The 27,987-nt window shown below is 39.7% G+C and overlaps 1 protein-coding gene across 1 annotated transcript; it reads left to right on the top strand.

Moving 5' to 3' along the window:
- Positions 1 to 672: 672 nt before the first annotated feature.
- Positions 673 to 17,295, top strand: LOC145405050 (uncharacterized). Its single transcript, XM_080276549.1, has 10 exons — positions 673 to 892; positions 3,118 to 3,268; positions 3,704 to 3,827; positions 4,840 to 5,016; positions 6,631 to 6,739; positions 8,733 to 8,811; positions 13,008 to 13,174; positions 13,487 to 13,625; positions 16,632 to 16,721; positions 17,124 to 17,295. The coding sequence occupies exons 1-10, from the start codon at positions 673 to 675 to the stop codon at positions 17,293 to 17,295; spliced, it is 1,428 nt and encodes a 475-aa protein (XP_080132675.1).
- Positions 17,296 to 27,987: the final 10,692 nt, after the last annotated feature.

The following is a 27,987-nucleotide window of genomic DNA, read 5'->3' as shown; positions in this document are numbered from 1 at the left end:
ATGCCAAAATTTTGTGAAATAAATAGAAAAATAAATAAGTTTCTGGAATGACTATCACTAGATTTTATGTCACTAGTCATTCAGCATTGTTGCTTAATGGAAGTTAATACCACTACTATTCATTCACAGGCTGTGGATACTTCAGCAGAAAGTTCTTGGGTGTATTTTTACAGTTTTGGTTCCAAATAATGATAAACATTCATCTTATCCAATGCTTGTAATGAAAACTATCAGTTTTTGTTGCCACTGTAAGAATACAAAAGCTGAAAAAGGATCATTCATGCTTGGTAGTCAGAATGAAAATTATTACATACGTTATTGTCGCTTAAGTTTTCCATCACCAAGTAGCTGTTAGGTGACCAGAGGCATAAGCAGTAAAAATGTACCATATTCAATTCTTTTCACTCCAACACTAAACAATTATTTGTGATAATTTTTCAGCATGTGTATTCCTTCAGTGATCATAAATGATGTTGGTGCATTGCAGTACATTGTACAGTCTTACACTGTGTCATAAAGTAAGCACTTCATATTTCTCCTCAGATTATATGCATATCTGGCAGTCTGATGATCAGTGATGTCAGAAAGCGAGGAGTAGCCTGAGTGCCCCGGAGGTTGTGTTCAGGTGCTGGCACCACTTGACACCCACCCAACACCCACAGCAGCAGCACAATGTTGTTCCAGCACAAGGCGTTGTGGTGGGTGTGTGCAGTGGTGGGTCAGCTAGCGTCTGTGGCCTCTGCGATTGCGAGCGACTACGACGACATCTACAACTACGATTACAGCTATGGTGATGAAAGCTTTTTATATGAAGGTGAGGACTCATACCAGCCAGCACTACAAGCAGAGAGTCACGTGGTGGAACCGGTGGTGGTGGCCTCAGCTGCCGTAGGTGAGACTGCATGCTAGTATTTCTGTGTCAGGAGTAGCTCAGCACCCCAGTTCTGTTGCTGCCTTAGTCACATCTGTTGCTGCTGCTCGCCCTGTTGGTATGCCTACCCTTTGGTTCAGTGACCTATGTTTGCAGTAGACTCTTATTTACCCATGTTAGAGGGGAAATCTGGTGCTGGAGAGGAACACCTTCGCACAGTGGCACAGATACAAACCAGGCTCCTCCACTGCCCAGATTTAAGAGGGGAGAGGGGCTCCTTTCTCTGTGACAACAATAGAGCAAAGCAGTAGAGTTTCTTAGTTATATGGATGTACCTCAGCTCCATCCCTGTCCCCCCACCATGAGGATGGTGGACTGGAGGAGGGCAGCCTCATCTTACAGTCCACAGGGTTCACATTTTCAGATGAGTCTGGAGCCACAACAAGAGGGGGATGTGTATTCATTATTAGACCAGAAATATTCAGGTGGGTAGTAGTTGTTCCCCACAATAATACAGTAATATATCTCATCCATGTGCAGCATAGTTAACCTGTATGAATTGTATTTTAAACTACTGTATAATAGTTTGTTATTTTAAACAGAATACAACTTGAGGCAATAAAAGTCAGTTATAGCATGGGTAAGAAGAGTGTACTGTGATTCCCTGTATGGTTATCTTGTTTTTATAGAGGTTTCTGATATGCTGCTTCATAATTTTGTGCATAAATTCAGTTTTACAGTTTTTATTGAATTTGAACATGGCACACTGCTGTTTGTACCTACTGTATCCAGTACAAAACAGATTTGCATCTCTGTGCATTTGCTTTTACTATATGAACCAGAATACTGTACTACATTCCTTATGCATATAGAACAAACATTTCTGAACTTGTATTAACATTGGCTGTATCAGTCAGTTTTCTTCTGTGTGATATATGCATTGTGTGTGTGAATTAGCGAACCATACCATTGTCATGGAATTTGTTCTGCATTTCTTTGACTTGTTCTTTCTGATATATGGTATAGCCTACATGTGTATTTGAGGAAGCTGTTCCAAATGTTATTCATAGAGGCTGTAGCAAGTATTGTATTGTACTGTAGAAGTGTTGGTTCATAACCTTTACGTTTTGGCCTTCTTTACAAGTTAAAGTGCATGAACAGTTCCCTGCCAGCACTGTGTCCTGCATTCCATATTTTTAAATTCCTCCCGAAATATCAGAGAGTATACAGTACTTCCATCTCATACTATTTTATTTTGTTTCATATTGCTGTGATGTAAAAAAATGAAATAAATAATACCTTCCATCGCCATAGCCATCAAGGAAGTGTTGATGCACTTTTGATTATGATAGTACAGTACATTTCATGCATGGAGACACCTCCCTCCCTACCTGTATATTGTATGCTGGTGAGTTACTTTCATTGTCATCTTTTTGGACAGCAGCATTTTTGTGACCAGAGGTGAGAATGTTTATTGTAGAAGCTTTTAACTGTCATTGCAGTGTTTAGAATGGCACACATTCTCTACAGCCTTTGTAGTACAATAAATGTATAGTGGTAGCAAGTTTACTGTATATTTCCATGATTTTCCTGTGTTTTTTGGTGTACCAAGCAGTACAGTAGTTCTATGTGGTCACTTTTTTTTTTTTTTTTTTTTCCCACAGTACTGTATAGTATGTCTTCATGCTCAGCAGTTCTGCAGCATGTGTTGTAGTTTACAGATATAGTTAGTAATGTACTGTATGTGGTGAGTACAGTATTTAATAGATGTGGTGTGCAGATTGAACATTCCAACATTAACATTAAAGTATCATCCCAGTATACATGACAGTATTTACATGTAGCTTACTAGCAACAGCAAATCAAGGATACCTGAACATTCACATTGTTCATTTTGCTGTTGCATTAATATTCCTGTTACTGTCAATAATATAATAAGTTATTACTGGGAATTGTTATTACTTACTGTAAACATAAATTCAAGTAAACCATACTACTGCATTAACCCCTTGATTACGGTAACATCTTTTATGTTTTATTCTTGCCACCTTTATGTAATATTATTCAGCATAGGAGAGAATTTTTGAGCCAGAGGGGTTAGATACAGTCTTCATTAACTGCTGCACCCAAAAGGTCTTTTCAAATAAATTTTTGTGGTGGCTAAGATAGCAAAATTAATAATACGACTGGATTGAAGGTGTTTAGTGCTCAGTATATGTTTGCTTAAACACTAATTCCAATTCCAGACAATCCTAATGGCCCCGAGATGCCCTTGTGCTGTCCCACATCACTCATCTACCACATACGCAACTGCTCCCACCCCCCACCTGGGTGGACACCCCGCCCCATCCTCACCGGAGAGCCCAATGCTCAGTTTGTCTACAGGGGATTCCCAAAGTACGGATAATCTGATCTGTGTTGATTTGTAACCATAAAAAGCGATAAATCCTCTTTTGCCAAACCATCTCAGAGTGTTTGTTTAAATGCTTTCAGTCACATCCACATCAGTACCACAACACTCCTTTACTTCCATATTTGTATGTCTGTCCCACAGTTTAACTTCATAATTATTCACTGTGCAGGTAACTCATTTTCAGTGCTGTCACTCTTGATTTCTATCCTTCCCTCTCTCTATGATTAATAAACACTTGAAAAACAACCCTGAGTTAAGAAAAGTCATGAGAAACACAAAAAAAGTTTGGAGACATGCAAAATGTAGATTTATTTGTAATTTATATAAATTATATGAAGTTCTGTGGTAAAAGAAAATATTTAACAACAGACTGATAGGCAGATAGATAGATAGAAAATTAATTTAGCATTCTGTTCCAGGTGCAAGCTAAGTGAACCTGTGCCATTGTACCAGAAGGAGGTTTTCTTCAGTAAAGGAAAGGCATTCTTGCCCTCAGCCATCCACCTTGATCCAATACCATCATCAAAATTTTGTGTTACTAAGGTAAGTGGAGGCACCAATCATCCACTCACTTGATGTAGTGCTACATTTTGGTGACTCTACACTGAACAACAAGGTAAATGGTCTCTTGTAGCCCACGAGACAATTTACTATGATTGATGGTAATTATATAACCAGATGGACACAGGACAGTTTGGTGAGTTAAGGTACTCCAGTTGGACATGATTCATTATAGACATCATTCAAGGGGCATTAGGAGTTTATTGCTCACATAATACCACCTGGAGAAAGCAAATGATCACTTTTGTGTGAAAGACCTGAGTTAAGTAGCCTTGTCCTGGATCCTGTGTTCCTAATGGGATGGTAAATTATTGCATGACTGATAGGTAGACTGAAGTAAATTATTACTGTGCAGACTTCTTTCATACATAAACTTCCCATAGGTTCCATAAAGTATGGTGTATTGGATGATTACTATGGTGTTGGAGGTGTTAATGCACTCTCTTGGTAATTAAAGCCCACTAATGTAGACCCTCCTATGAAAATTGTGTAGCTATAGGATTCCTTTTCTATACTTTTACCCTGGATCATGAAGCTGCCAAGCACTTCATAATCATATTAGAGTGCAAGTTACAAGTAAAAAATGTAGAAAACAAAAAAGTTATTGATAAAGTTAGCTGTTATGGGAACTTGTTTGTCTTGTGAATTGGCCATGTCTGTGAGGTGAAGTCAAGTTTTTAGGGATGTGACAGGTGAGTGAATGATTGCATAGGCCATTTCCCGGAGCATGCTCTTGATTAGTTCTCCCCTTCCTGTGTATTTGTCACTCCTTGTTTTCTGGGCCTTACCTCACATTATCCTTAGATGGAAAATATAGTTTGGGATGATGTTGATATAATAATGATGATAATGAATAAAGCAGAAACTAGAAAGTATGAAGAGTGTTATAGGAAGAAGGAAATTATGTTGGGTAGACACTGGTAATGGTGACTGAGCTGTTCCTGCAACACATAAACAAATTGCATGATATATGGACCACTCTGTTCTTTTCCAGGTGTATGATGCAGCTGACCCTGAAGAGTGTGAGGTACATCGGACAAAGGTCTACGTGTGCATTGAGAAGCAGGATGAGGAGCCAAGTCTATACTGGACGGGAGTGGCCCTTGCTCATCTCTTCCTAGTCCTCACACTCCTTGCATTCTTCTTTGTCAGAGATTTACGTTGCCTTCAGGTTGGTACTTCCATCTGTCTGTCCGTCTGTCAACCAGTCTATCTTGCCTCTTCCTTGTCCTTACACTCCTCAGATTCTTCTTCACAAGGGGCCTCCACTGCTTCCAGGTCAGATATTCATTGTCATCCACTTTTGTTACCATATGTAATTTAAGTATATTAATTGCTCCATGCAGTTACTCTTTACTGACTACTTTCTGTACTATTGATCTCTCACTTTTCATCCATGCTCCAGTAATTAGCTACAGTATTGGATCTTTTTTTTTTTTTTGTAATATTGTAACTGTTTGAAGATAGTTATTTTTAAATATTGTTATGCTGTACTACCCTCTCTTGGTTTTGAATACATTATGTAAACCTGCTAAGTGTAGAATTCATGGTCTTAGGAAACTTTAGATAGTTAAGGTTTCATGATGTTCAGCACTATACAGCATCATGTACATGCATTGCAATTTGAATTTACTGTACGTTTAATCCATTGAGTCCAGGGAAGTCATTTTCATATTATTTCTATCTCCAGACAATTTGCTTTGGATAGAATTTTTGAGCTGGAGAGGTTAGGTATATCCTTAATAAACACTTTCAGTGTGAGAGACATTTCTCGAGTTAAATATAATGTCGCTTGGACTCTTTGGGCTAAAGATGACAGTGTATTATCACCCTCCCCTTGCAGCATTAGGATCAGATGTGTCCTGAAAATCATGGCTAAAGATTGCTTTACATTATTTTATAATAAAAGGACTAAAGGAAACATAACAGTATGCAGTAGGAAAATCTGCATATAGCTGCTCCCCTACTTACATCATTGAGTTATGAACTTTTGATACTAGAAATATGAACTTTTTAATAAGCATTTATTGACTTGTGTTCTCAGTGACATCATCAGAATGGTGTACTGTATAAATTACTAAGATTTAATTGGAGTGGTAATAATAACCATTTTTCCTTGAGGGAATTAGGATGCCAGTGGTACAGTAGACTGTCTCTTCATCGAACTAATTGGGGAGAAACTTGGTTCAATAAAGCCAAAAGTTTGGTAAATACGAGGGTCACCCCCCAAGTGGGAATTCAAACACATGATTGAAAATAAATGAATACAGTATCATTCTAGCTTTGTAAATGAACCTGTACTCATTTTACACTAATTTTGCCCTTTGGCAGCTTAATTCACATCTTTGTCATATCACTTGTTCATGACTCGTACAGTTACTGTAATCATTTATTACAACGCAGTAGTCACGATGGAGAGAGGGCAGTTTCAGGCCAGATTGGCATAAAAAGGGTAGGAAACACATGTGAAGCTCCACATTCATCACCTGAGTTCAGTATAGCCTACGGAAGTTTGGTGGGCTCAGAGGCATTCGATAGCTAATCCAAAATCCATTATGTCTAGGTTTGATGTACTAAGGATCTACAGGACAGTATTTCATTTTCTGCCTATGTTCATGATGTTCATCTGTGATTTATATTTTTTGGTGTCAGGTATTTGTGAATTTTGACTTAAAAATTTTTTAGTTACAAACCAGTTCCCAGGACCAGTTAAGTTCCCAGGTGGGGGAGCAGCTGTAATATTGTATAACTGTTAACATATATCCCTTGACTATTGACTTTCCAGGGTCAGTACATGATCTGCTTCCTGATCTCACTGCTGCTGTACAACATTTGCCTTCTGCCTGGCTCCGTCCTCACCCTAGACATTAGTTTCGTCTCCTGTGTTTCTCTTGGTAAGTGGTGTACTCACTCTTATGCATAAAGGTGTTCGTAGCGTAGTAATTAGGCGTCTGTAATCAGTTTACTCAGATATGACAAAAATCCTTCACCCTTTTCAGTTCAGTTAATGGCAGGATGTCATCAGATTGGGGGTTTGATTGACTAGTGACCAAAGAGATTCTTTCCTACCTTACAACTAAAGCTAAGTGAATTTCATGCAACCGCAACATAATGATCAAGTTATGAGAGTGGTCCAGTACTGTCAGTAAAAACAAACTGACTAAAGTTGTGGTTGGCATTGTTTTCCACAGTATCAATTTTCATTTAATTCAAAGCTAAAAATACTGTAAATATTAAATATCATGCCTTATGCCATATTGTTGTATTTACCTATATAATATAAATTAATGCAGTGTAATCCACAGTGGCCAAGGCAAAGAGAGTGATAAGATTAAAGATCAGTGATTCAGATATTCTCAGTAGGTGTAGAAAGAGAAAATATATATGGTTGTCATAATTACACAAAATTATTCACATTGGAAAACATTTTTGGCAGGAAGCATATCAGCCACAAGTAAGTAGAGTCCGAGTCCAGGCAGAGACTCACAGTGTCACAAATATTATTACACATATGAGATTTTTTTTTTTTTTTTTTTTTTTCTTTTTTCCAACAGTTTCAAGCAACTGATGGGAAGTAGTTCACTGGTTGCACTTTTTTTTTTTTTTTTTTTTTTTTTTTTTTTTTAGCTTGCAGTCCATAGAACCAGAGTCCAGGCAGAGACTCACAATCTATCTATCTATCTGTTGCCAGACGCCTTAATCCCTTACGGGGTGGCCACAAACAAATCGCCTCCACGTCGCCCTGTTCCCCACCATTTCACTGCCCTGCTCCCAACTCACACCCCCCTCTCTCATATACCTCTCCACTCCATCCCTCCATCTCATCCTCAGCCTCCCCCTCCCTCTTCCCCCCTCCACTTCACACACTCTCCTTGTCAGTCTCTCACCCTCCATCCTCTCCACATGGCCAAACCACCTCAGTGTGTTTCTCCTAATGCTTCCTATCATATCCACACCACAACGCTCCTTTATATCCTCATTCGTCAGCCTGTCTCTCCATGTGACTCCACAGGCTCCTCTTAAATAACTCATTTCCACTGCTCTCACTCTTGACTTTGTCCTTCCAACAACGTCCATGCTTTACTTCCATACATTAGAGTTGGTATCACAGTACTGTCATGTAGTAACTTTTTCACTTCCATGCTCACTTCCCTGTTCCTTATCACTGCTTTCAAGGAACTGGCAACCTTTCTTCCTTGTTGTACCCTTTCAAGCACTTCACTCTCCAAACTTCCATCCTTACTCATCACACTCCCCAAGTACTTAAACGTACTCACATTTTCCATTTCCTCACTGTCCTACCTCACTGTACATTCACTGACTTCACCTCTCTCAAAGACCATCACTTTACTCTTCCCTACATTCACCTTTAGGTTCCGTTTCTTACACAGTCTCCCAAACTCATCCACCAAGCCTTGCAGCTCCCCCTTTGTCTTCACTCAACAACACAGTATCATCTGCAAACAACAGCACAGGGAGTTTCCAAACACTACCCTCTCTCACTAGGGTCACTCCAACATCCACTGGCCTACCTTGTATCTCTTTTATTACCCCATCCATGTACAGATTGAACAACTGTGGAGACATGACACATCCCTGTTTCAACCCAACCTTCTAAAGGAAAAATTCACTCAGTTCACCATCCACACTCACAGTGTCAAATATTATTACACATGAATTTTTTTTTTTTTTTCCCCCAACAGCTTGCAGCAACTGTTGGAAAGTAATTGACTGGTTGCACTTGTTTTTTATTTTTTATTTCTCTAAGGTTGCAGTCCATAGAAACCATAGCCAACCTTATTATGGGGATCCCTAAGAGGATGTGTGGCATCATTTATTTGGTTTGTATTCAATGCTTTTTTTTTTTTTTTTTCCCCCGTCACCTAGGGGCTGTGAAATATTTCTTCTTCTGCGGTGTGATGCTGTGGTTCAACGTCATCTGCTTTGATGTCTGGAGAACTCTTAAGTAAGTGTACAGTATCATTTTGTACTTTGGTTTAGGATTAGTTTAAAGATTCTGTAGAAAGGGAGGATGTTTAGCTTGTTAATGTTTTGAAATTCATGAATTAGTGCTACATAATCTTGTATGCATATTTAATATGTATATACAGAATATTATTGACATATATAGCAATATACATAAATGTATAATGTTATTGAAAGTTTTGATAATTAAGTCCTGCTGATTAGATTATTGTGTAAGAATTATCATGGCAAAAGTCTGTTAAATGTTGTAAGGAAGGTATATGGAAGAATTATTATAGAGAATGTAAGAGAGCTATCACAAGTCCTAGTGAGTGATGAACAGGGTGGCTTTAGGAGTGGCAGGGGATGTGTGAATCAAATAATTATTTGCAGTGAGACACATAATGGAGAAGGCGTGTGAGAAGGACAGTAAGATGTTATGGCATTTATGGATCTGAAAAAAGCATGCAACAAAGTAGACAGTGAAGGATTGTGGAGGGTTTTTGCTTGTATGGTGTAGATGGTAAGCTGCTACCTGTCATCAAGAGTTTTTATGATGGTAATGAGGCACATGTAAGGGTAAATGGGCATCTTAGTGAATGATTCACGATCAGTGTAGGCTTGCGACAATGTTACGTGGTGTCCCCATGGTTGTTCAGTATATACAGTATATGGTTGGAGTGATGAGAGAAGTAAAAACACAAGTAATGGAGAGAGGGATGGCATTGATAATGAATGGTGATGGATGGAATATCTCAAATTTGTTGTATGCAGATGATGCAGTGCTACTTGCAAATACTGGACAAGAGCTTGGTAGACTATTGCAGAGTTTTGTTGATGTCTGTTAGCATCATGCCTTGAGAGTAAATGTAGAAGAGAGTAAAGTGATTGTTTGTGGGAGAGAAGGTGGCTCCCAGTGTGATGTTGCAGTGAAGGGAGAGAGACTGGAATTAGTGAGAGTTCAAATACCTAGGTACAGTGATAGAAAAGAGAGGAAAATGTGCAGAGGAAGTGGAGAGTAGAGTGACACAAGCAAGAAAGGTAGCTGGTGCAATGAAGGCCTTGATAAGAATCATAGGCTTGAGTGTTGCAGCTGCACAAGGCTTACATGAAGGAGTGTTAGTGCCAACTTTAACATATGGATGAAGTATGGCACTCTCAGTAATCTTGGATAAGAGAGACAGGATGATAATTTGTCATGCTCTCGACATCAAGGCCAGGTTTCTTGATTAGGGGCCTAAGTAAAGCACGTTTCTCAGACTGCACAAAATTTCTTTCTAAGAAGCATCTATTTATTATGTTGCAGATAAAGTGTGCTGTGTACTCGTACACATACCATGATTATTTTGTGTCATTGTGGCAGGATGAAAAACAGGTAAAATAATCTCTCTATTGCCAGACGCTTCAATCCTGTATGTGGTGCCCACAAACAAATTGCCTCCACATTGCCCTGCCCCCCTCCATTTCACTGCCCTGCTCCCAACTCACACCCCCCTCTCTCATATACCTCTCCACACCATCCCTCCATCTCATCCTTGGCCTCCCCCTCCCTCTCCCCCCCTCCACCTCACTCACATACACTCTCCTCATCAGTCTCTCACCCTCCATCCTCTCCACATGGCCAAACCACCTCAGTGTGTTCCTCCTAACACTTCCTATCACATCCACATCCACACCACAGCGCTCCTTTATATCCTCAATTGTCAGTCTGTCTCTCCATGTGACTCCACAGTCTCCTCTTGAATAACTCATTTCCACTGCTCTCACTCTTGACTTGTGTCCTTCCAACAACGTCCAAACTTCGCTTCCATACGTTAGAGTTGGTATCACAATACTGTCATGTAGTAACTTTTTCACTTCCATGCTCACTTCCCTGTTCCTTATCACTGCTTTCAAGAACCAGCAACCTTTCTTCCTTGTTGTACCCTTTCAAGCACTTCACCCTCCAAACTTCCATCCTTACTCATCACACTCCCCAAGTACTTAAACGTACTCACATTTTCCAATTCCTCACCATCCAACCTCACTGTACATTCACTGACTTCACCTCTCTCAAAGACCATCACTTTACTCTTCCCTACATTCACCTATAGATTCCGTTTCTTACACACTCTCCCAAACTCATCCACCAAGCCTTGCAGCTCCCCTTCGTCTTCACTCAACAACACAGTATCATCTGCAAACAACAGTACAGGGAGTTTCCAAACACTACCCTTACTCACTAGGGCCACTCCAACATCCACTACCCTACCTTGTACCCCTTTTATTACCCCATCCATGTACAGATTGAACAACCATGGAGACATGACACATCCCAGCTTCAACCCAATCTTCAAAGTGAAAAATTCACTCAGTTCACCATCCACACACACTGCAGCCTTAGCACCATCATCCATACTCTTCACAGCATTCAACAACTTCCCATCTACTCCAAATATTCTTAATTCATTCCACAATCCTTGTCTATCCACCCTGTCATATGCTTTCTCCAAATCCATGAAAGCTGCATACAACTTCTTGCCCTTCTGTAGAAACTTTTCCACAATAGATCTAAGAATGAATATCTGATCTACACAACCTCTTCCCTTCCTAAAGCCTCCCTGTTCTTCTCCAACTAATTCCTCTGTTCTTTCCCTAACTCTGTCAATAAGTATCCTACCATACACTTTTCCTATTACACAAGGAAGACAAATGCCCCTGTGATTACCACACACTTCTTTTTCCCCTTTTCCTTTGTACAAGGGAATAATTATACCTGACTTCCAATCCTCCGGGACTCTACCTTCCTCCCATGCCAATCTGCACATCTTCCATGTCCATTCTACTACTATCTTTCCCCCATGCTTCAGCATTTCATCACACACTCCATCAGTTCCTGGGGCTTTCCCCAATTTGACTTTCTTCATTGCTTCCACAACTTCTAGCCTACTGATTTCTTCCTGTCTTCTCACCTCCCTCCTTCTCCCAGCCATTCCCCAGCCACTTATACTCGCATTACTTCCATCCTCTATTTTCAACAATTCCTTGAAGTGTTCTCTCCATTTGCTCACTTTTTCTCCCTTCACCACTAGTAAGCTACCATTTTTATCATTCACTCCCCTGCTAACTTCACTGCCACCCTGTCTTACTCTCTTCACCTCTTTTCAGAACATTTTCTTACAGTCCCTCCACTTTACACTCAAATTCCTTCCAAATTCCTCATCCACTCTCTTCTTACTCTCTCTTACTAATCTTTTCGCCTCTCTCTTCCTTTCTACATATAACTCTCTTTTCACCTCTCAACTTCTTCCACGCCCCTATTTCTCATCCATTCATTGTATGCTTTCTTCTTTTGTGCCACAGCCTGTCTCACCTCTTTATTCCACCACGCAGTTCCTTGCACCCCCCTCTGTCTTCTCTTCACCTCACACACCACATCACATGCTGCACATATTTCATCTGTGAATATCCTGCACACACCTTCCACATCCCCCGTCTGCTCCAATTCATATTTACCCAATAGTTCCTCCACTTCTCTCGTATATTCTGCCTTTTTCTCATCCTCTTGTAACCTTTCCACTCTCCTTGCAACTACTCCTCCTTCCCGTCCGTCTCTTCTTCTATTTCTCCATGTTACTTGGATCTTGATTCTGGCCACCACCAAGTGGTGGTCAGAAAGTCCACTCCCCCAACCTCTATAAGCTCTTGCATCCATTACACATCTTCGCATCCTTTCATCCACACACACATAATCAATCATTGCCTTCCTTTCATTCAGTTCACCACCCACCCATCTCATCATTCGCCATGTATACCTGTGGATCATTTTGTGCCTGAAGAGGGTATTGGCTATCACCAATCCCCTCCCGGCACAAGTGTCCACTAACGCACTGCCATTCTCATCTATCTCAGCAGGCACACCCCACTCATCAATTGTTCCATCCATCTTCACATTCCCTACTTTACCATTCATATCACTGATCACAAACACTCTCTCATTCCTTCCAAACTTTTCTATGCACACTTCCACATTTGTCCTGAACTCTTTCACTAATTGTGAGACAAGTGTTGTAAAATATATTCCTGAATGTGCAGTACGTTCTGTTTAAGTAGAACATGCAGTAATTAAATCTAGTTCTGTCTTAAGTAAATAATAATTAATTCTAATTGTGATTGTCACCATGCCCATTACTAAGAGATATGTACTGCCCTCCCCAGATGCCGTCAGGACGTGGGGTCTCGTAAGCGTTTCTTACTGTACTCTGTTTACACGTGGGTGGTGGGTGCAGTGTTGACCACTGTAGTATTGGTCATGCCCTACGTCACTGGGAAGGAACGCGACTCATCACTCATGGAGCCTGTGCCAGAAGTCTGCAAACTCAAGAGTAAGTTGATGCCTGATGTAGTGGGTTAAGGTGCCCCAGCTGGATATGGCCCATAATAGGTTTTAGTCTGAGGAATGACTGAGGTTTATTGACTCATCCCTCATGTAGCCTGTGCTCTATGTCTACAAGGTCAGTAGTAAGTTGATGCCTGGTGATCTGTTAAGTAGCAGGTGGTTGGCTACCATCAGCCCTGAGAAGGTACTACCATAAGAGTAAAGTGCAACAACAAATTTTGTAACAAACCTCACTGAATATCATTGATTGTTATTTGTTATGTTTTCCCACTTCTTACCCTCTGTGCACCACCCCCAGCGGACATGAACATGCTGCTGCTGTTAGTGGCATGGGGACTGATGCTGTTGGACCTCGTCTTCCTCTCACTTGCAGCATCTCACATCTGCAAGTACCCTAAATTTGGAAACGGACTTCCCCGGTGTGAGGCAACACTCAGGTGATGGCATTTTTTTTTCTTTTTTCCTATTTAATGGATATTATGGGATTGAGTGCTACATTTATTTATTTATTTATTTATTGTAGAGGGGCTAAAATGGGTCTGGCAAGTACTGTACATTCAGGATTGCATGAAAATGTTTCATCATTAACATAGTGTGAGACTTTGGTTTGGCATGAAAGTGAGAGAAGAAAAAAAAATCAAGGAATAAGCAGTGGAAATGGGATTACTGTATTGAGGAATGTGTGCAGAGTGCATCAAGTGGACAAAATAAGAAATAATGTTAATTGTAAGTTGGGATAAGGAACTCTGCTGATAACAGAGCAGAAAAGAGTATGTCTAGATGATGTGATCACATGGAGAGAATGGATGTAGATATGGTGGTGAAAAAGATATCTGTGAGTGAGTGTGAAGGTGCGAAGAGGCATGATAGGCCAAGAAAATAAAGTAAATGAATGTGAAAAAAACAAGATATGTATGGAAGTCGGTGAGGGTATGTAATTGATAGAAGACGTGTTGGGTAAATGAATTATGCACTGGGGAGCACCTTTTTTTTTTACACATGACAGTTGGTGAAATGACATGTATCTGAAGGATTTATTTAAAGTGTGAGAAAGCACCAAAATATGTATCATCTTCTTCATCATTCTTAGATCCTTAGTGTAAAAGTTTCTAGAGAAGGGAAAGAAGTTGTATGGATTTGGAGAGAGCATATGACAGGGTGAATAGACAAGGATTGTGGAAAGTATTAATATATGGAGTAGATGGGAAGTTGTTGAATGCTGTGAAGAGTATGTATGAGGGGCTAAGGCTGCAGTGCGTGTGGATAGTGAACTGAGTGAATTTTTTTGTTTGAAGGTTATGTTGAAACAAAGATGTGTCATGTATCCATGGTTGTTCAGTCTGTATATGGATGGGGTAATAAAAAAGAGATACAAGGTAGGGCAGTGGATGTTGGAGTGGCCCTAATGAGAGGGGGCAGTGTTTGGAAACTCCCTGTACTGTTGTTTGCAGATGATACTGTGTTGTTAAGTGAATACGAAAGGGAGCAGCAAGGCTTGGTGGATGAATTTGGGAGAATGTGTAGGAAATGGAATCTAAAGGTGAATGTAGGGAAGAGTAAAGTTGTGGTCTTCAAGAGAAGTGAAGTCAGTGCATGTACATGAGGAAATGGGGAATGTGAGTGCATTTAAGCACTTGGGTAGTGTGATGAGTAAGGATGGAAGCTTGGAGGGTGAAGTGCTTGAAAGGGTACAACAAGGATGAAAGGTTGTTGGTTCCTTGAGAGCAGTGATAAGAAACAGGGAAGTGAGCTTGGAAGTGAAAATGTTACTACATGACAGTATTGTAATACCAGCTCTAACGTATGGAAGCGAAGCTTGGACCTTGTTGGAGGAACACAAGTCAAAATTGAGAGCAGTGGAAATGAGTTATTTGAGAGGAGCATGTGGAGTCACATGGAGAGACAGACTGACAAATGAGGATGTGAAAGAGTGTTGTGGTGTGGATGTGGATGTGATAGGAAGCGTTAGGAGAAACACATTGAAGTGGTTTGGCCATATGGAGAGTGAGAGACTGATGAGGAGAGTGTATGTGAGTGTGGTAGAGGGGGAGAGGGAGGCCAAGGATGAGATGGAGGGATGGAGTGGAGAGGTGTATGAGGGAGGGGGGTGTGAGCTGGGAGCAGGGCAGTGAAATGGCGGGGGACAGGGCGACATGAAGGCGATTTGTTTGTGGCCACCCCTTGTGGGATTTAGGCATCTGGCAATAGATAGATAGATAGATCATCATCATCGTCATCATCATCATCATCATCATCATCATCATCTAATCCTGTGTTGCCCCATGAGGAGCATAGAAGCCTGGGGCTAGACAAGTTGATCCTGACATTTAAGATGAGAGTGACCAGCCTCACTCATTCCTGAGTGGCATTCAATGGACAATAAACCCCAACCATCCCTTGGATGTAAACCTGCACCAGCTGAATCCGATTGGGACGCCTTAATTGCCCACTTAACCACCAGGCACCATAATTTGGTTATATGGTTACCACCCAGTGTAGTAAATGGTTTCCTGGTGTACAGGAAACCATTTGGCATGTCACTCAGTGTAGTCACCCATAGGCAGAAGGAAGAGGAAAGAATGACGGAAAAAAAGACAGAATAGAGAGTGAAGAGTCGCCTGTTAGGCATAAGGAAGAGGAAAGAATGAAGGAAAGAAAGACAGAAGAGGATGGAAGGAAGGAAGAGAGGAAAGGGCAGTCACTCAAGAGCAGCAGCACTACATCGAGTGAATGGATGGTGAGTGTCCCCACCTACCACTAATCCATCCATTCATCATCCAATCCTACATTGCCCCATGAGGAGCGTAGGAGCCCGGGGCTAGCCAGTTGGTCTCGACGTTGAAGATGAGAGTGATGCATATGGTTAAACCTTTTGAAATGGAGTCAGGATTATATGACCCTGAATGATGTGTGAATGATTGTGTGGCTCTTTTCACCAGATGTACTGTTGATATTTCTCCCACTTTTGTGTTTTTTCTTTTCTTTTTTTTCTAGACCTTACCACATCCCATCTGTATTAGCAGGAAAAATGGTCACAGTGATGAAATTGAATAACTGATTGACCTTACTCCATTCTTTGGTGGGAAAAGAGGTCTGGGTGACAAAAATGATAGGCTTTTTTTTTTTTTTCAAATAAGTCTTCATTAGCCCTCAATATGTCACAAACAAATGACCAACTAAGGCTATGTTTCATGCATTAGTCCATTGAATCCCCTGACTTTATTTTTATTTTTTTTTATCACCAGGTAATTTGTTCTGCTGAGGAAGGATCTGTAATTAAGGTAGAGAGATGTATATTGAAGGTTTATCAAATCCTTTCACTTTAAATGTCTCACTAAAACCAAATGAACTTATCTGGAGGTAGTAAGAATATAATGGAAGGCACATCATTAGCATGAAGGGGTTAATATGAAGTAATATCTAAGCACTGTCTCTTCCAACAGCCTGAAGCAGGGGTGGAAGTTGTTCCTTATCATGATTGTGCACACCATTACTGATGTGCCTGACGACATATTTGACGTCAAGGTGGTAGAGTGAGTATGATGCTTCATTTTAAACTTTTTTTTTCTGCTTTTTATTTTTTTTTCCCCTGCTGATATTTTATGGAGTTTCATGTCAGTACTCTTATGTCTGTATCCCACCCACCTCATTTATTAATGGAATTTAGGTTGGGATGATATATGTTCTGTATTAGTTTATATATTATATTTTGCAGTAACTGTGAGGAGATAATTAGCTGGTTTTGGCAGATGACTTAGCTTACAGTCCATAGAAAACATTATCTGTGCCATGGCAAACCTCAGTATGGGAAGTTCTGTAGAGAAAACATGGAATCATTTCAACTGGTCAGTTGAGTGTTCTTGTTTTTATTTACCCCATCCATAGGTGGGAAAGAAAGGCCAGGATAGTAATGATATTGATGATTTTTTTTTCAGCTTGTGGCGGTATGTGTTGGTGGAATCTGTAGCCATCTTCGCGGTGTTTGCATACCGTAAAACTGTCATACGTGCATTGTATCATTGTAGCTGCTGCCCCAGTCACTGCGCACCCCAGGACCTTGAGATGAACCATGTACAGGAGAAGGATCAGCTCACCAATGGACGCTAATTAATTTGCTAGTTCACAGTTGGATGCTAACATGTTCACCAGGCCACTATTGGATACTGATTAGTTCACCAACTCACAAATGGACAAAAGGCAGGATAATTACGATGATGATGACATGGATGCTAAGTAGTTCATCAGGTCATTACTGAATGTTAATTAATTCATTATGCTACCACCAGGATACTATTTAATTCACTCTGCTACCACTGGAAGGAATACTGTACCCAGGTGATAAGTGTAAAAGAAGCATTACATAGATGAAGCTAAAATCACATAATTGAACCATAGTCACATTAATGGAGCTCAGTGTCTCACAAATGGAGTTCAGTCACACTAATGGAGCTCGGATCGCAACAGTGGAGGCCAAAGTCATACAAAGGAGCAGCTGAATGAGTATGATATTGACACTAATTCCTGAGCATCAGTTGATGCTTCCCAGCTGTCATCAGGAATGGGTAGAAGAGTGGCCGCAACCACATCTACTAATAAAATGGCAACAGCAGATTGTATGCAGAAAACAAGTACTGTTTAAAAGGTAGTGGAATGATTGTCTTCACAGCTGCTACAGTACATATACATATCAGTCACATCAAAAGTAACCCAGTGTCTAACACCAGGGCTCTTGAAACTACTGTATACCAGAAAATTTGTAAAGCTTCCCATCCATATCAGACATACACAGACCACCTGCTACAGTGGATACATGCATATTCATACATACAGATCACATTGTAAGTACAGTGCTCCATTCCAGCATTTGAATGCATTAAACTGTTCCAGAAAATTATTAGGCTGTTGTGTAATGTCATCCATCCAGTATTTCCTTCATAGAATGGATTGAGGAAACAAACTTGTTATACTTTCCTTATTTATACCTTATGAAGGACAGCATCCTCTTCAACCTCAGTTTCTAATCAGATTATTCATGGTTCAGACAAAGATATGGTTGGAGAAATGGCTCAGAGTGTCATTAGTTAATATTCTCAGCATGATTATACTCTTCATTTTAACTTGCCCTAAAACTGACACCTCTGTGTCTTGAAAGCTGGGCTATAACAAGAGATTAACACAAGAACGTTGTGCTAGTTAAAGTGAAGTGCTATGGACGGTATGTAAAGCCATAGGATTATGTTATTGTGCCTTTGAGCTATGTGAAATAAAGGACAGAAATCTGGGCCAAGTTAAGGTGAAAGAACTGTAGTAACTATTCTCAAGAGAAGCATATAAGAGAAGTGCTCATGGAGTTTAATGTTTACATAGTTTGAAACTGGAAGCTCTGTTATTATCTTTGTGCCAAGCGACTGATGGAAATGTATGGATTTTGTTCCTGCTTTGATGTGTCTTTATTAAAATATGCCATCCACCAAGTGTGCTTGTGAGATTCCAGCTGCAGAATTTTGAGTATTATTCTGCAGCACCATTTGTGTTATAATTTTGCCATGTAAAAGATTATGTGATAACTATAATAGTAACCTGTTACTGTACTCCATTGCTGATATACCTTTGTGCATGCTGCTGGAACCTTGGATTGCATTTTGATAAGATTGTGTGTGATTACTTTTCAGTCAGGTGGTACTGCTTTCTCATTAGAAATGTGGTTGATTTCTCTCTTGCTGAGCAAAAGCTGTCAGCTAACATGCATTTCACACAGTCAAGCCAGTTATTATATATCATACTAGTGAAGCTGTAAGTACGATAAGGATAAGCTTTAGTGCTCAGTTATTCGTTCATTCATTTTCTAAGATGTGTATATAATATTGTTCTTTTTTATTTATCCCCTGGCTTATTTGTGTAAGTTTAAAACTGAAAGGAAGTATTTAAACCTCTGAGGATTAATTTAATTTAATAGTGTAAACCCCAGCTGTACATGTCCTTGAAATGGCTGATGTGTGATCTTATCAGCAAGTTGTCACATTCAGTGATAGGCTTCCTTTCAGAGTGGTGGCAAAGCCAAGTACAGTCAGGGTTAAAGTTCATTGACACTTCCCTGCAGGCTGTGGTGGTGGAGGGTGCTACATGATTTTTTTTTTTTTAAGCAACATGTAACACACAACAAAAGAGTATGACAGAGATAGTTACCTGGAGATATTCAGAGACAAATAAGAAATATGGAAGGCAGGACACAATACAGTATTGGCTAATAAACCCTGATGTTCAGGGAGGAATGAGAAATATAGAAAATAGGACACATTGCCAGCAGGGATTGTTAGGAAACTTTAGCTTGTGATAATATCTTTCTCCAGGAAGCCTAAGGGTGATGCCTTCATGTGGTTGCCACCACATGAAGGCATCACCCATCACTGTCTGAATATTGTGAAGTTATTTAAAAAGCCTTATTTATAGGGAAGCAGCTGCAAGAGAAGTATCATTCTTTACATTTGATGCTGTCTTCCACTATCCACATGTGATATCACTTTCAGTTTAGCTAGAGGAAAGTCATCATTCATTTATGTAGCTTTTAGGTCTTGATTATTCTTGTCATTTGTGAGCAGGTAAAAGACAGGATAGTCAATAGCTAGAAACTGGGGATGAATGTGGCAGGGAAGTACTGTCCTTTTTCTGGCAGTCATACCTCTGTCATGTTTGGTTGCCATCATAGTAATACTGTAGTGTGTTTGACTGGAATAGTTTTGGTTGATTAGTCAAGAAGATTCTCATTTGTAGGACTCAGAATGTTTTATGAATACACCAGTGGTGACTGCACAAGCAAAAAACTTTATTATTAATATTATTTTCACTTACTATTATTATTATTTGTATATAGAGTATCCTGTTTGACATGGAGAAACCGTTGGCATTGATTTATTGTAGTTGTATTTAGTTTTGTATGTTCAGGGTGTGTTTAATAGTAGAAATATGAACAAAAGCTAATGGGACTTCTTAACTCTTTCATTCCAATGATGTATTTTCATTTACTTCTTGCTCTCACCTGATAATTTTATTGCATCATCCCATATTGGTGAAATTATTAGAGATTTTTAAACTTTGCTCAGGAAATTCCTCCTAAGGTGAATAAAATGATCTGGAAGAAGTAAGAATAAAGCAAAAAGTATGTTGTTGGATAGAAAGGGTTAATCCATGTTTATATGAGGAGTGAGGTGAGTGAGGGTAGATTTTAGAAAAGCAGCAGAGAATGTCCACTTCCTTCACTGCTGGAGTATGCCAGCTGGGAAGGCATAGAGTGATGACACATTTTTTGGGTGAATTGTTTTTCCTCTTCATCCAGTTTCACTATGTTCCTCATTGGTTGTTCCTCTGATGCTGTTAACTACAGTCAGGTCCTGCTATTCCTGGGGGTTATGTACCAGAACACCCCGTGAATGTTGATTTCCGCGAGTAGTCCAAACCTGCCAGAGAAGTCACTGATTTCAATGTTTTAGCTATTCCTATTACCTACAAACCCACTATAACACCTGTAAATGCATTTTATTTACATTAGTACTTCCTAAAAAGACAGTACAGGATGATACACAAGCCCTTCCAGGTACAGGGTACCATACTTACCATGCGATGATGACAGTGAGAGTTTGCCATGTGCTGAACAGCACACACATATGCAGGGTAACTGTACAGTTTAACTGTACAGGACAGTATTTCTTACAGAAAGCAAGCAAAAAAATCACTTATGAACCACTAGGAACAGCTGATGCTGTGGGAAAAGCAGGAAGTATCTTGAAATAATTCCCCAGAAAAATCCCCAAATAGCGATTCCGTGAATAGCGGGGGATGACTGTGCACTGTAATGTGATGATATTTCATTTGCTCTCTGTGGTTTTCAGTTGCTGTATAACTGGAGTGCCTAGATATGCTCAATTTAAGATTATACTGGGGCACTGCTCTTGGTTCTTTAAGGTTGTATTTTTGTCATTTCAGGAGGCTTACTAGCATTTCTTCCTTTTTGTAAATGGCATGTTAATTGACATTTATATTATTTATAGTCAGTGGCAGTCAGTTTGATTAGTAGATATGTGATTCTTGAAACATAGGGCATGGGTTCATCACTTTAGAACAAGAATGAGATGACTATATATGTATATGCTCTTATACTGTATATAATAGTTTGTGTGTGTGTGTGTGTGTGTGTGTTTTAAGTGCCTGGTGATCTAGTGAGTTAAGGCACTCCATCTGTGTGTGGCCCACAAGGGTCTAATTCTGAGGGGTGCCTAGGATTTATTGCTCATGTAATGACACAAGGGATGAGCAGCTGGTCGTTATCACCTGAAAATGTTTGGACTGAGTAGCCTAACCCCAGGCCCGTACAGAGTGGTGGGGCAATACTGGATTGGAAAATGGATGAATGACTTTTTTTTTTTTTTTTTTTTTTTTTTTTTTTTTTTTTTCAATCTTTGTTTATAAGCCATATAAATAAAATACAAGAGAAAAGGAAGATATACAGTAGTATGCTAAATAAGTTGCAGAGGAAAAGGTGCTAGCAAGCTTCCTAAGGTGATGAAAATATGGTGATTATTGTCATTAGGATATGGTTGTTTAAGGAAGCATTTCGTTTGCATTTATCATATTTACAGCTGGTATTAAACGAGCATGTCATGTAACTTGGAGTAATGTACTGTAGCTATTGTCATGCATTCCCCCCCCCCCCCCTGCAGAATGGCCAGCTTTTGAAAACTGTGTATTCATATGTTCACACGCAGTTAACTTTTGCCATCATGACCGGAAGTAGAAGTGAAGTATTAATGTATAAGTGCCCAGTGTTTTGAACTGTGTCATCAAATATTGCCTTTCTTTGACAAACATACTAAACCTATAGTGATGTTTTACTCTTAAGCTAACTGTGCCTTGTATGGTCCAATGATTAACCACTTCAATCCCATTACATATTTTCACTGTATTCTTGCTATCTCCAGATGATTTTATTCAGCAAAGTTACTTTAGTACTGAAGGGATTAAGGCCATATCTAATTCCTCCAGTTCAAAAAGTCTCATGAATAAAATCATCTAGAAGTAGAAAGACAAAAGATTAGAAGTACAGAAGATTGAAGTCACTAAGTTTTTGTTGTGGCCTCAGGCTCATATAAAACATGAACTTGGTGGATTGTTGTCTGAAACTGCTCTCATGCTGCAGTCCACAATCCTCTTTTTGAAGGATGGAGAAGGAGGTGAGGGATGTTTGTATGATTGGTCAGCAGAGCCATCCAGTTATGTCAGTGCCACTGCATGAAGGTCCTCTTCAGCACCAGCAAGCTGTTGTTTTACAGCACATGAAAGGATATTGTTATGAACTTGTCCATGACAGATACATGTTTTATTAACCCCTTCATTCCAGTTATGTCTTTTGCATTTTATTCTCAGATCCATTAAATGATTATACTGTATTCGCATTTAGGAGAAATCCAGTAGTGAGGTGGTTAATGAAAGTGCTATTTAACCTCTCCAGTGTGTAAAGTATTCCTTAAGTTTGATAAAATAATCTGGAGACAGCATGGAACACTATTAATAAGAATACATCATCAGATTGAAGAGGTAAAATTCAATGGAATTGTGTGGCAGTGTTTATGGTACAGTATTATGCAGTACAAGGAAATTGTTTTACTGCAGATGATGTTAAAGTGTGTGTGAGGTGTCTGCAGGAGTTAATCAACTATTCCTACTAGCTACAGTGAGCATTGATGTGATATAGCCATAAGCCAGCTCATGTTTTAGGTCAAAAGAAATTTGTTATGTCAGATATCATTGTGATGCTTGAATGTCTAGTGGTTGGAGGCACTCCAACCAGATGTGGCCTATAAGGGTTTTCATCCAAGGGAGAGTTGGGAGTTTGTTGCTCACAAAATGCAATTTTAGGGTAACTGACTGGTTACCCTTGTATTAACCATTGAGACTGTATAACCTATCTCCTGGCCCTATGCTCCTAATGAGGCAAAAATGATTAGATGATAATTATATAGACAGATATATCTGTGAGGAGCTGGGATGATTATACAGCGGTAAATATGCATACAGGTATCTGAATATTTCTGAAGTGCCAAGTCCCATATTCTTGTCAGTTTAGGCTTTTTAGAACCTCTACTTTGCAATCTGATTTTCCATACTACACTTTACTCTTCAGTTGTATGTTATTTATGGCATTGTAAAACATTCCAGTTGCAACCCCAGGCTCAGCTGAACCCAGTGGATTGCAGGTCAAAGTTTACCTTATTCTGCAGTCCTTGGGGGATGGGAAGCACTGTATTTTAGGGATGTTTGTATGACCAGGCAGTTGAGCTGCCTGGTGCCACCACATGAGGGCATATCTCAATAAATAATATCCAAGAGATTATCAACATGCATCATGCAGAAAGAGAATGATAAGGAAGAGGTGTTAGGGAGCATTCCTAAATTGACAAGAATATGACCCAAGTCTACTTTTTCACCCGTAAAGCTGGAGGATGTAAGCATTCCATAGGTTTGTAGTTTTTATTTTGTACTCTTATTTTATAAATGCCATTTTATATAGTACATGAGTTTTTTGTGGTAATGAACATGTAGATAGCCTGTATTTTTGTGCATGCTATGACAGTAATTGCAGTACAGTTGGTGTGATGTACAACACAGCATTTACACATACAGCTAAAAGGCTGTACCCTGTACTGTACCAAAAAATATAGTTTTTAAAAATCATGATTATTTTTCAAAAGACCCAAGGTGTACAATTCAGAGAATGTGTAATAGCATCAAGAGAATACTGTATTATCATAAGCAGGATGAAATTGTTATTGCTCTGTTGTCGTATAGTACTTATGAAGGTACATGTGGAAAGGTGTAGCTGTGAGGTGGAGCCAGAATTTTAAGGGTGCGTTGATGAATTAATGGGTGTGTGACCCATTTCATTTGGTATACTGTAGTAGAGCTCTCCCACTATTATACTGTTACCTTTTCTTTTGCCATCTGGACCCTGCCTCACCACCTCACATGCAGTTGGAAAAAAGAGGCAGGATGTAGATTTCTGTAATGCCTCATTTAAAGAGAAAGTTAGGATGTTTACTTACTGTAGAGGACAAGAGAACCTTGTGAGAAAGTGTGTTAGAAGGTTAGAGGGGTGTGGCTTGGTAGTGTGTGCTTGTCCACTCATCCTCTTACCATCAGAACTTCTTATCTTAATGGAGTGTTCTCTAGGCCATGACAGTGTCTCCCAGTTATATCTTACCATTTCTTTCTTCTTTATTGAAATTTAGTAAGGGTTATGAGACATACTGATATTTGATGTAAGTTTGAGTGTTTTAGTCTTTGTTTTGTCTGGTGCTATAACTAACTCTGATTTCACATGGAAGTAATGATTTGGGAAACTAGGTTGCTTCTGAGGAGGAGCTTGAATGATGAATGAATGAAAGTGTGGCCCATTTTATAGGGCAGACTTTAGTTAGTTTCTCATTCAGTTAAGAGTGTTCTTGTCCTTTGTATCTTGCCTCACCGAATCCTTAGAGAAGAAAAGAGGTATGATAATGATGATGATGATGGTTGCCAGTCAGTTGCTACAGTGGTGCCCTGTACTGATTTATCCACATCAGAAGGGTGTAACAGTTGTGCATCAGCACACCTTCAGTTTTGTGGTACAAGACTTGACAGTTGACAGACTGAATTTATCTGGCAGGTCAATGAGTAGTATATCTGTAAGGAAAAACACTCCCTAAAATATGCAGGTGATTGGACTTGTGAGGTGAAGCCAGGATTCCAAGGGCTTGAATAGTATGTGAGTGATTGTTAGGTCTATTTCATATGGCAGACTGTTGATAAGCTCTTCCACTTTTATACATTCTGTTTCCTTGTTTCTGGATCCTACCTTCTCTCATCCTTAAGTGAAGAAGGTGATGATGATCATGATGATTGTATTTAGGTAAAAGGAGGACCTTTTGTGGCAAAAGAATTCTGGAGTTTGTATCCCCATCACTGTCAAACATCTTTCCTAAGTTTCCTGAAATAGGTTTGTGGGCATCTATCTAACTTTCACTCTGTCAGTTTGTTGCCAGACACCATAATCCTGTAATGGGTGACCACCAGCGAATTGCCTCCATGTCACCCTGTCCTCTTCCATAAGGCTGCCCTATTTCCAATTCACAGCTGCCCCTTTCATGTACCTGTCCACTACATCCCTCCATCTCATCCTTGGTCTCTTCCTCCCTTAATCCCACCTTACTCACATAAACTTTCCTAGTCAGTCATCAGAGTGAATGCATGATTTCACAATCAGTGCCCTAGTAGTAAGGCAGAATTGCTGTTTATGTAATTGTTAAGCATCATCATCATCATTTAATATAAGATTTTTGTGTATTACTAGTATGTATTTGTTATGGTAGATGGGGGCATTCACCATTCACTCCCTTGATGTAGTGCTGCATTGGGTATCTACCCTTTCCTCTCTTCCTTCCTTCCTCTTTTGTCTTTCCTTCATTCTTTCCTCTTCCTTATGCCTATAGGTGACTTTACACTTCCTCTTCCATCTTTCTTTCCTTCATTCTTTCCTCTTTCTTCTGCCTATGGGTGACTCTACACTGAGTGACAAGCCAAATGGTTTCTTGTACACCAGGAAACCATTTACCACACTGGATGGTAACCATATAACCAAATTATGGTGCCTGGTGGTTTAGTGAGTAATTATAGCGCTCCAATTGGATTGAACCGGTGCAGGTTTATATCCAAGGGATGGTTGGGGTTTATTGCTCAGGTAATGCCACTCAGAGATGAGTGAGGCTGGTCACTCTTATCTTAAATGTCAGGACCAACTTGCCTAGCCCCAGGCTATTACGCTCTTCATGGGGCAACATAGACTTGGATGATGGATGGATGGATTTGTTTATCGAATACACTCGGTAACTGTGCATTTTGCTTACCAAATGTCCGTTTTTGTGATCATCATCATTTATCATTCGTCATCGTCATCTGTAGTTCCCACCCAAGAGATGGGATGACAGGAAAAAAAAAAAATAAGCATATTCAGTGAAATAGGTTGTGTGTGTCTTTTGCCTTACATGCACTGGATAACTTGTCTGATGGAATGAAAGCCTGTCAGGGATGAGACTCCAATACATGATACATGAATGAAGGAGGTGGATTCTATCTGTTGGTGTCACTCAGTTTTAGGAGTTTATAGATGATCATGAGGGAGTGACTGATGTTTGTACTGTACTGGAACATTAGTTGTAGTAGTAGTAGTAGCAGCAGTTGCAATTGTAAACCCATCTGCATGTAAACCCGGTGGACTGCAGACTGAAGTTGCCCTCATCTTACTGTTCACCCTTCTCCTTTTGAGGGATAAGAGAGTCATTGAGGGACATCTGTATAAGCAGGCATTTAAACTACTTGTTTACATCAATGTCACCACACAAAGGCATCTCTCTCCAACACCATCGCAAGTTTGCAGTGTACATGCATTTTCTTAGTAATCACTAAGATCTTTCATGACACTTGGGGAATAAGTGGATGGTATTTTTTCTTCATGGAAGAGTTGGGCCAACTATCAGAAGTATTGTTATTACATGACTGTATCCTATGCACATCATTTATGTTCAGGTAAGAGGTGATTGAGGATGATGAGGCCACATTTTCAAATTTCATATGCATCAGTAGATAATTTTTACAAAACAAACTAACAGCCAATCCTTATCACCCTTTTTTGGCCCCAGAGGGACAGAAGTTAGATCACCATATTTCACATCATCTGAATTGTGAGAGACCACCCAATGTCCTTGGCAGTGTTTATACATGATAGATAAACCTCAGGCCACCACATGTACTTGAACCATTGTGTAGTATCATCATCACTGTCTTCATCATCATCATCCAGACCTCTTTCCACCTGAGAATGAGGTGAAGTTGGGTCTAGAGTGCAAGAAAAACCTGATAGAAGAGAAACTAACCAAAAGTCTGCCCAGTTAAATGGTCCACACTTCCATCCACTCACCATTCAAGTCCCACTGTATGTTAATGCACAGTATTCTCTAACCCAAGACTTCTGCCACTGCCATCAGGAAATAACTTGAGGATTTTTATTTCACTGATATAGGATTCACTTCTCATCCAGAAGGCCCATTGCCATGTCAGAAAATCACCCACTCTAATATAAGTACTGTGGCTATGTGTCTTGAATGAGTTATCTTATTATTGGTATGTTTTCATTTAATATAGATCCTTATCCATTGTCGGCTCAGTTGATGGCCTATTATAGTCAACTAGAATTGCAGGTGAGTTTCTTGTGATGACATTCACAATAGGGATGGATCCAGCACTTTGGAAAACTTAATAATCATCACCATCATCATCATCATCTATACCTCCTCTCCCACCCTAGGGCAGGATGAAGAGTAGCAATATCCAGACAGCCTAAATTTGCCCAGTCCAATGGGGCATGCTTCCATTCACTCACCATTCAAGCCCCCAGAATCGTGGCTCAATCTGACACTCCAGAGACACTGACCAAGTTTTGTAGCTTCACATAAACGTATCCAATAGAGTATTTAACTAACCAATTGAATGAAAATGTATTTTTATTTTACTTATTTTAATCATGATGATGATGATAATAATCATAAGAGTACAATCCTGTAGGCAAGTGCAATTGAAATAGGATATGTATTGCACATATTTCTGGTAAATACCATACACTGTTCTTTTACTATCAGTCATTATCCTGTTGAAAATACGAGAGGCATGCCTGCACAACACAGTACAGTATGTACACTCAGGCTATTTCTTGGTAAT

This window comes from Coenobita brevimanus, chromosome 65 (assembly GCF_032717465.1).
Source record: "Coenobita brevimanus isolate Jiangsu-jjx chromosome 65, ASM3271746v2, whole genome shotgun sequence".
Lineage (NCBI taxonomy): Eukaryota > Metazoa > Arthropoda > Malacostraca > Decapoda > Coenobitidae > Coenobita > Coenobita brevimanus.
Note: the sequence above shows the minus strand (reverse complement) of the source record. Positions and strands in the feature narration are given on the sequence as shown.

What these genes read in the sequence shown, in the direction of transcription:
- LOC145405050 (XM_080276549.1), top strand. Translation starts at nt 673, where the DNA reads ATGTTGTTCCAGCACAAGGCGTTGTGGTGGGTGTGTGCAGTGGTGGGT. An exon ending in GTCTACAGGGGATTCCCAAA is followed by an intron (nt 3,269 to 3,703) that starts GTACGGATAATC and finishes ATTCTGTTCCAG; the next exon opens with GTGCAAGCTAAGTGAACCTG. An exon ending in CGGTGTGAGGCAACACTCAG is followed by an intron (nt 13,626 to 16,631) that starts GTGATGGCATTT and finishes CTCTTCCAACAG; the next exon opens with CCTGAAGCAGGGGTGGAAGT.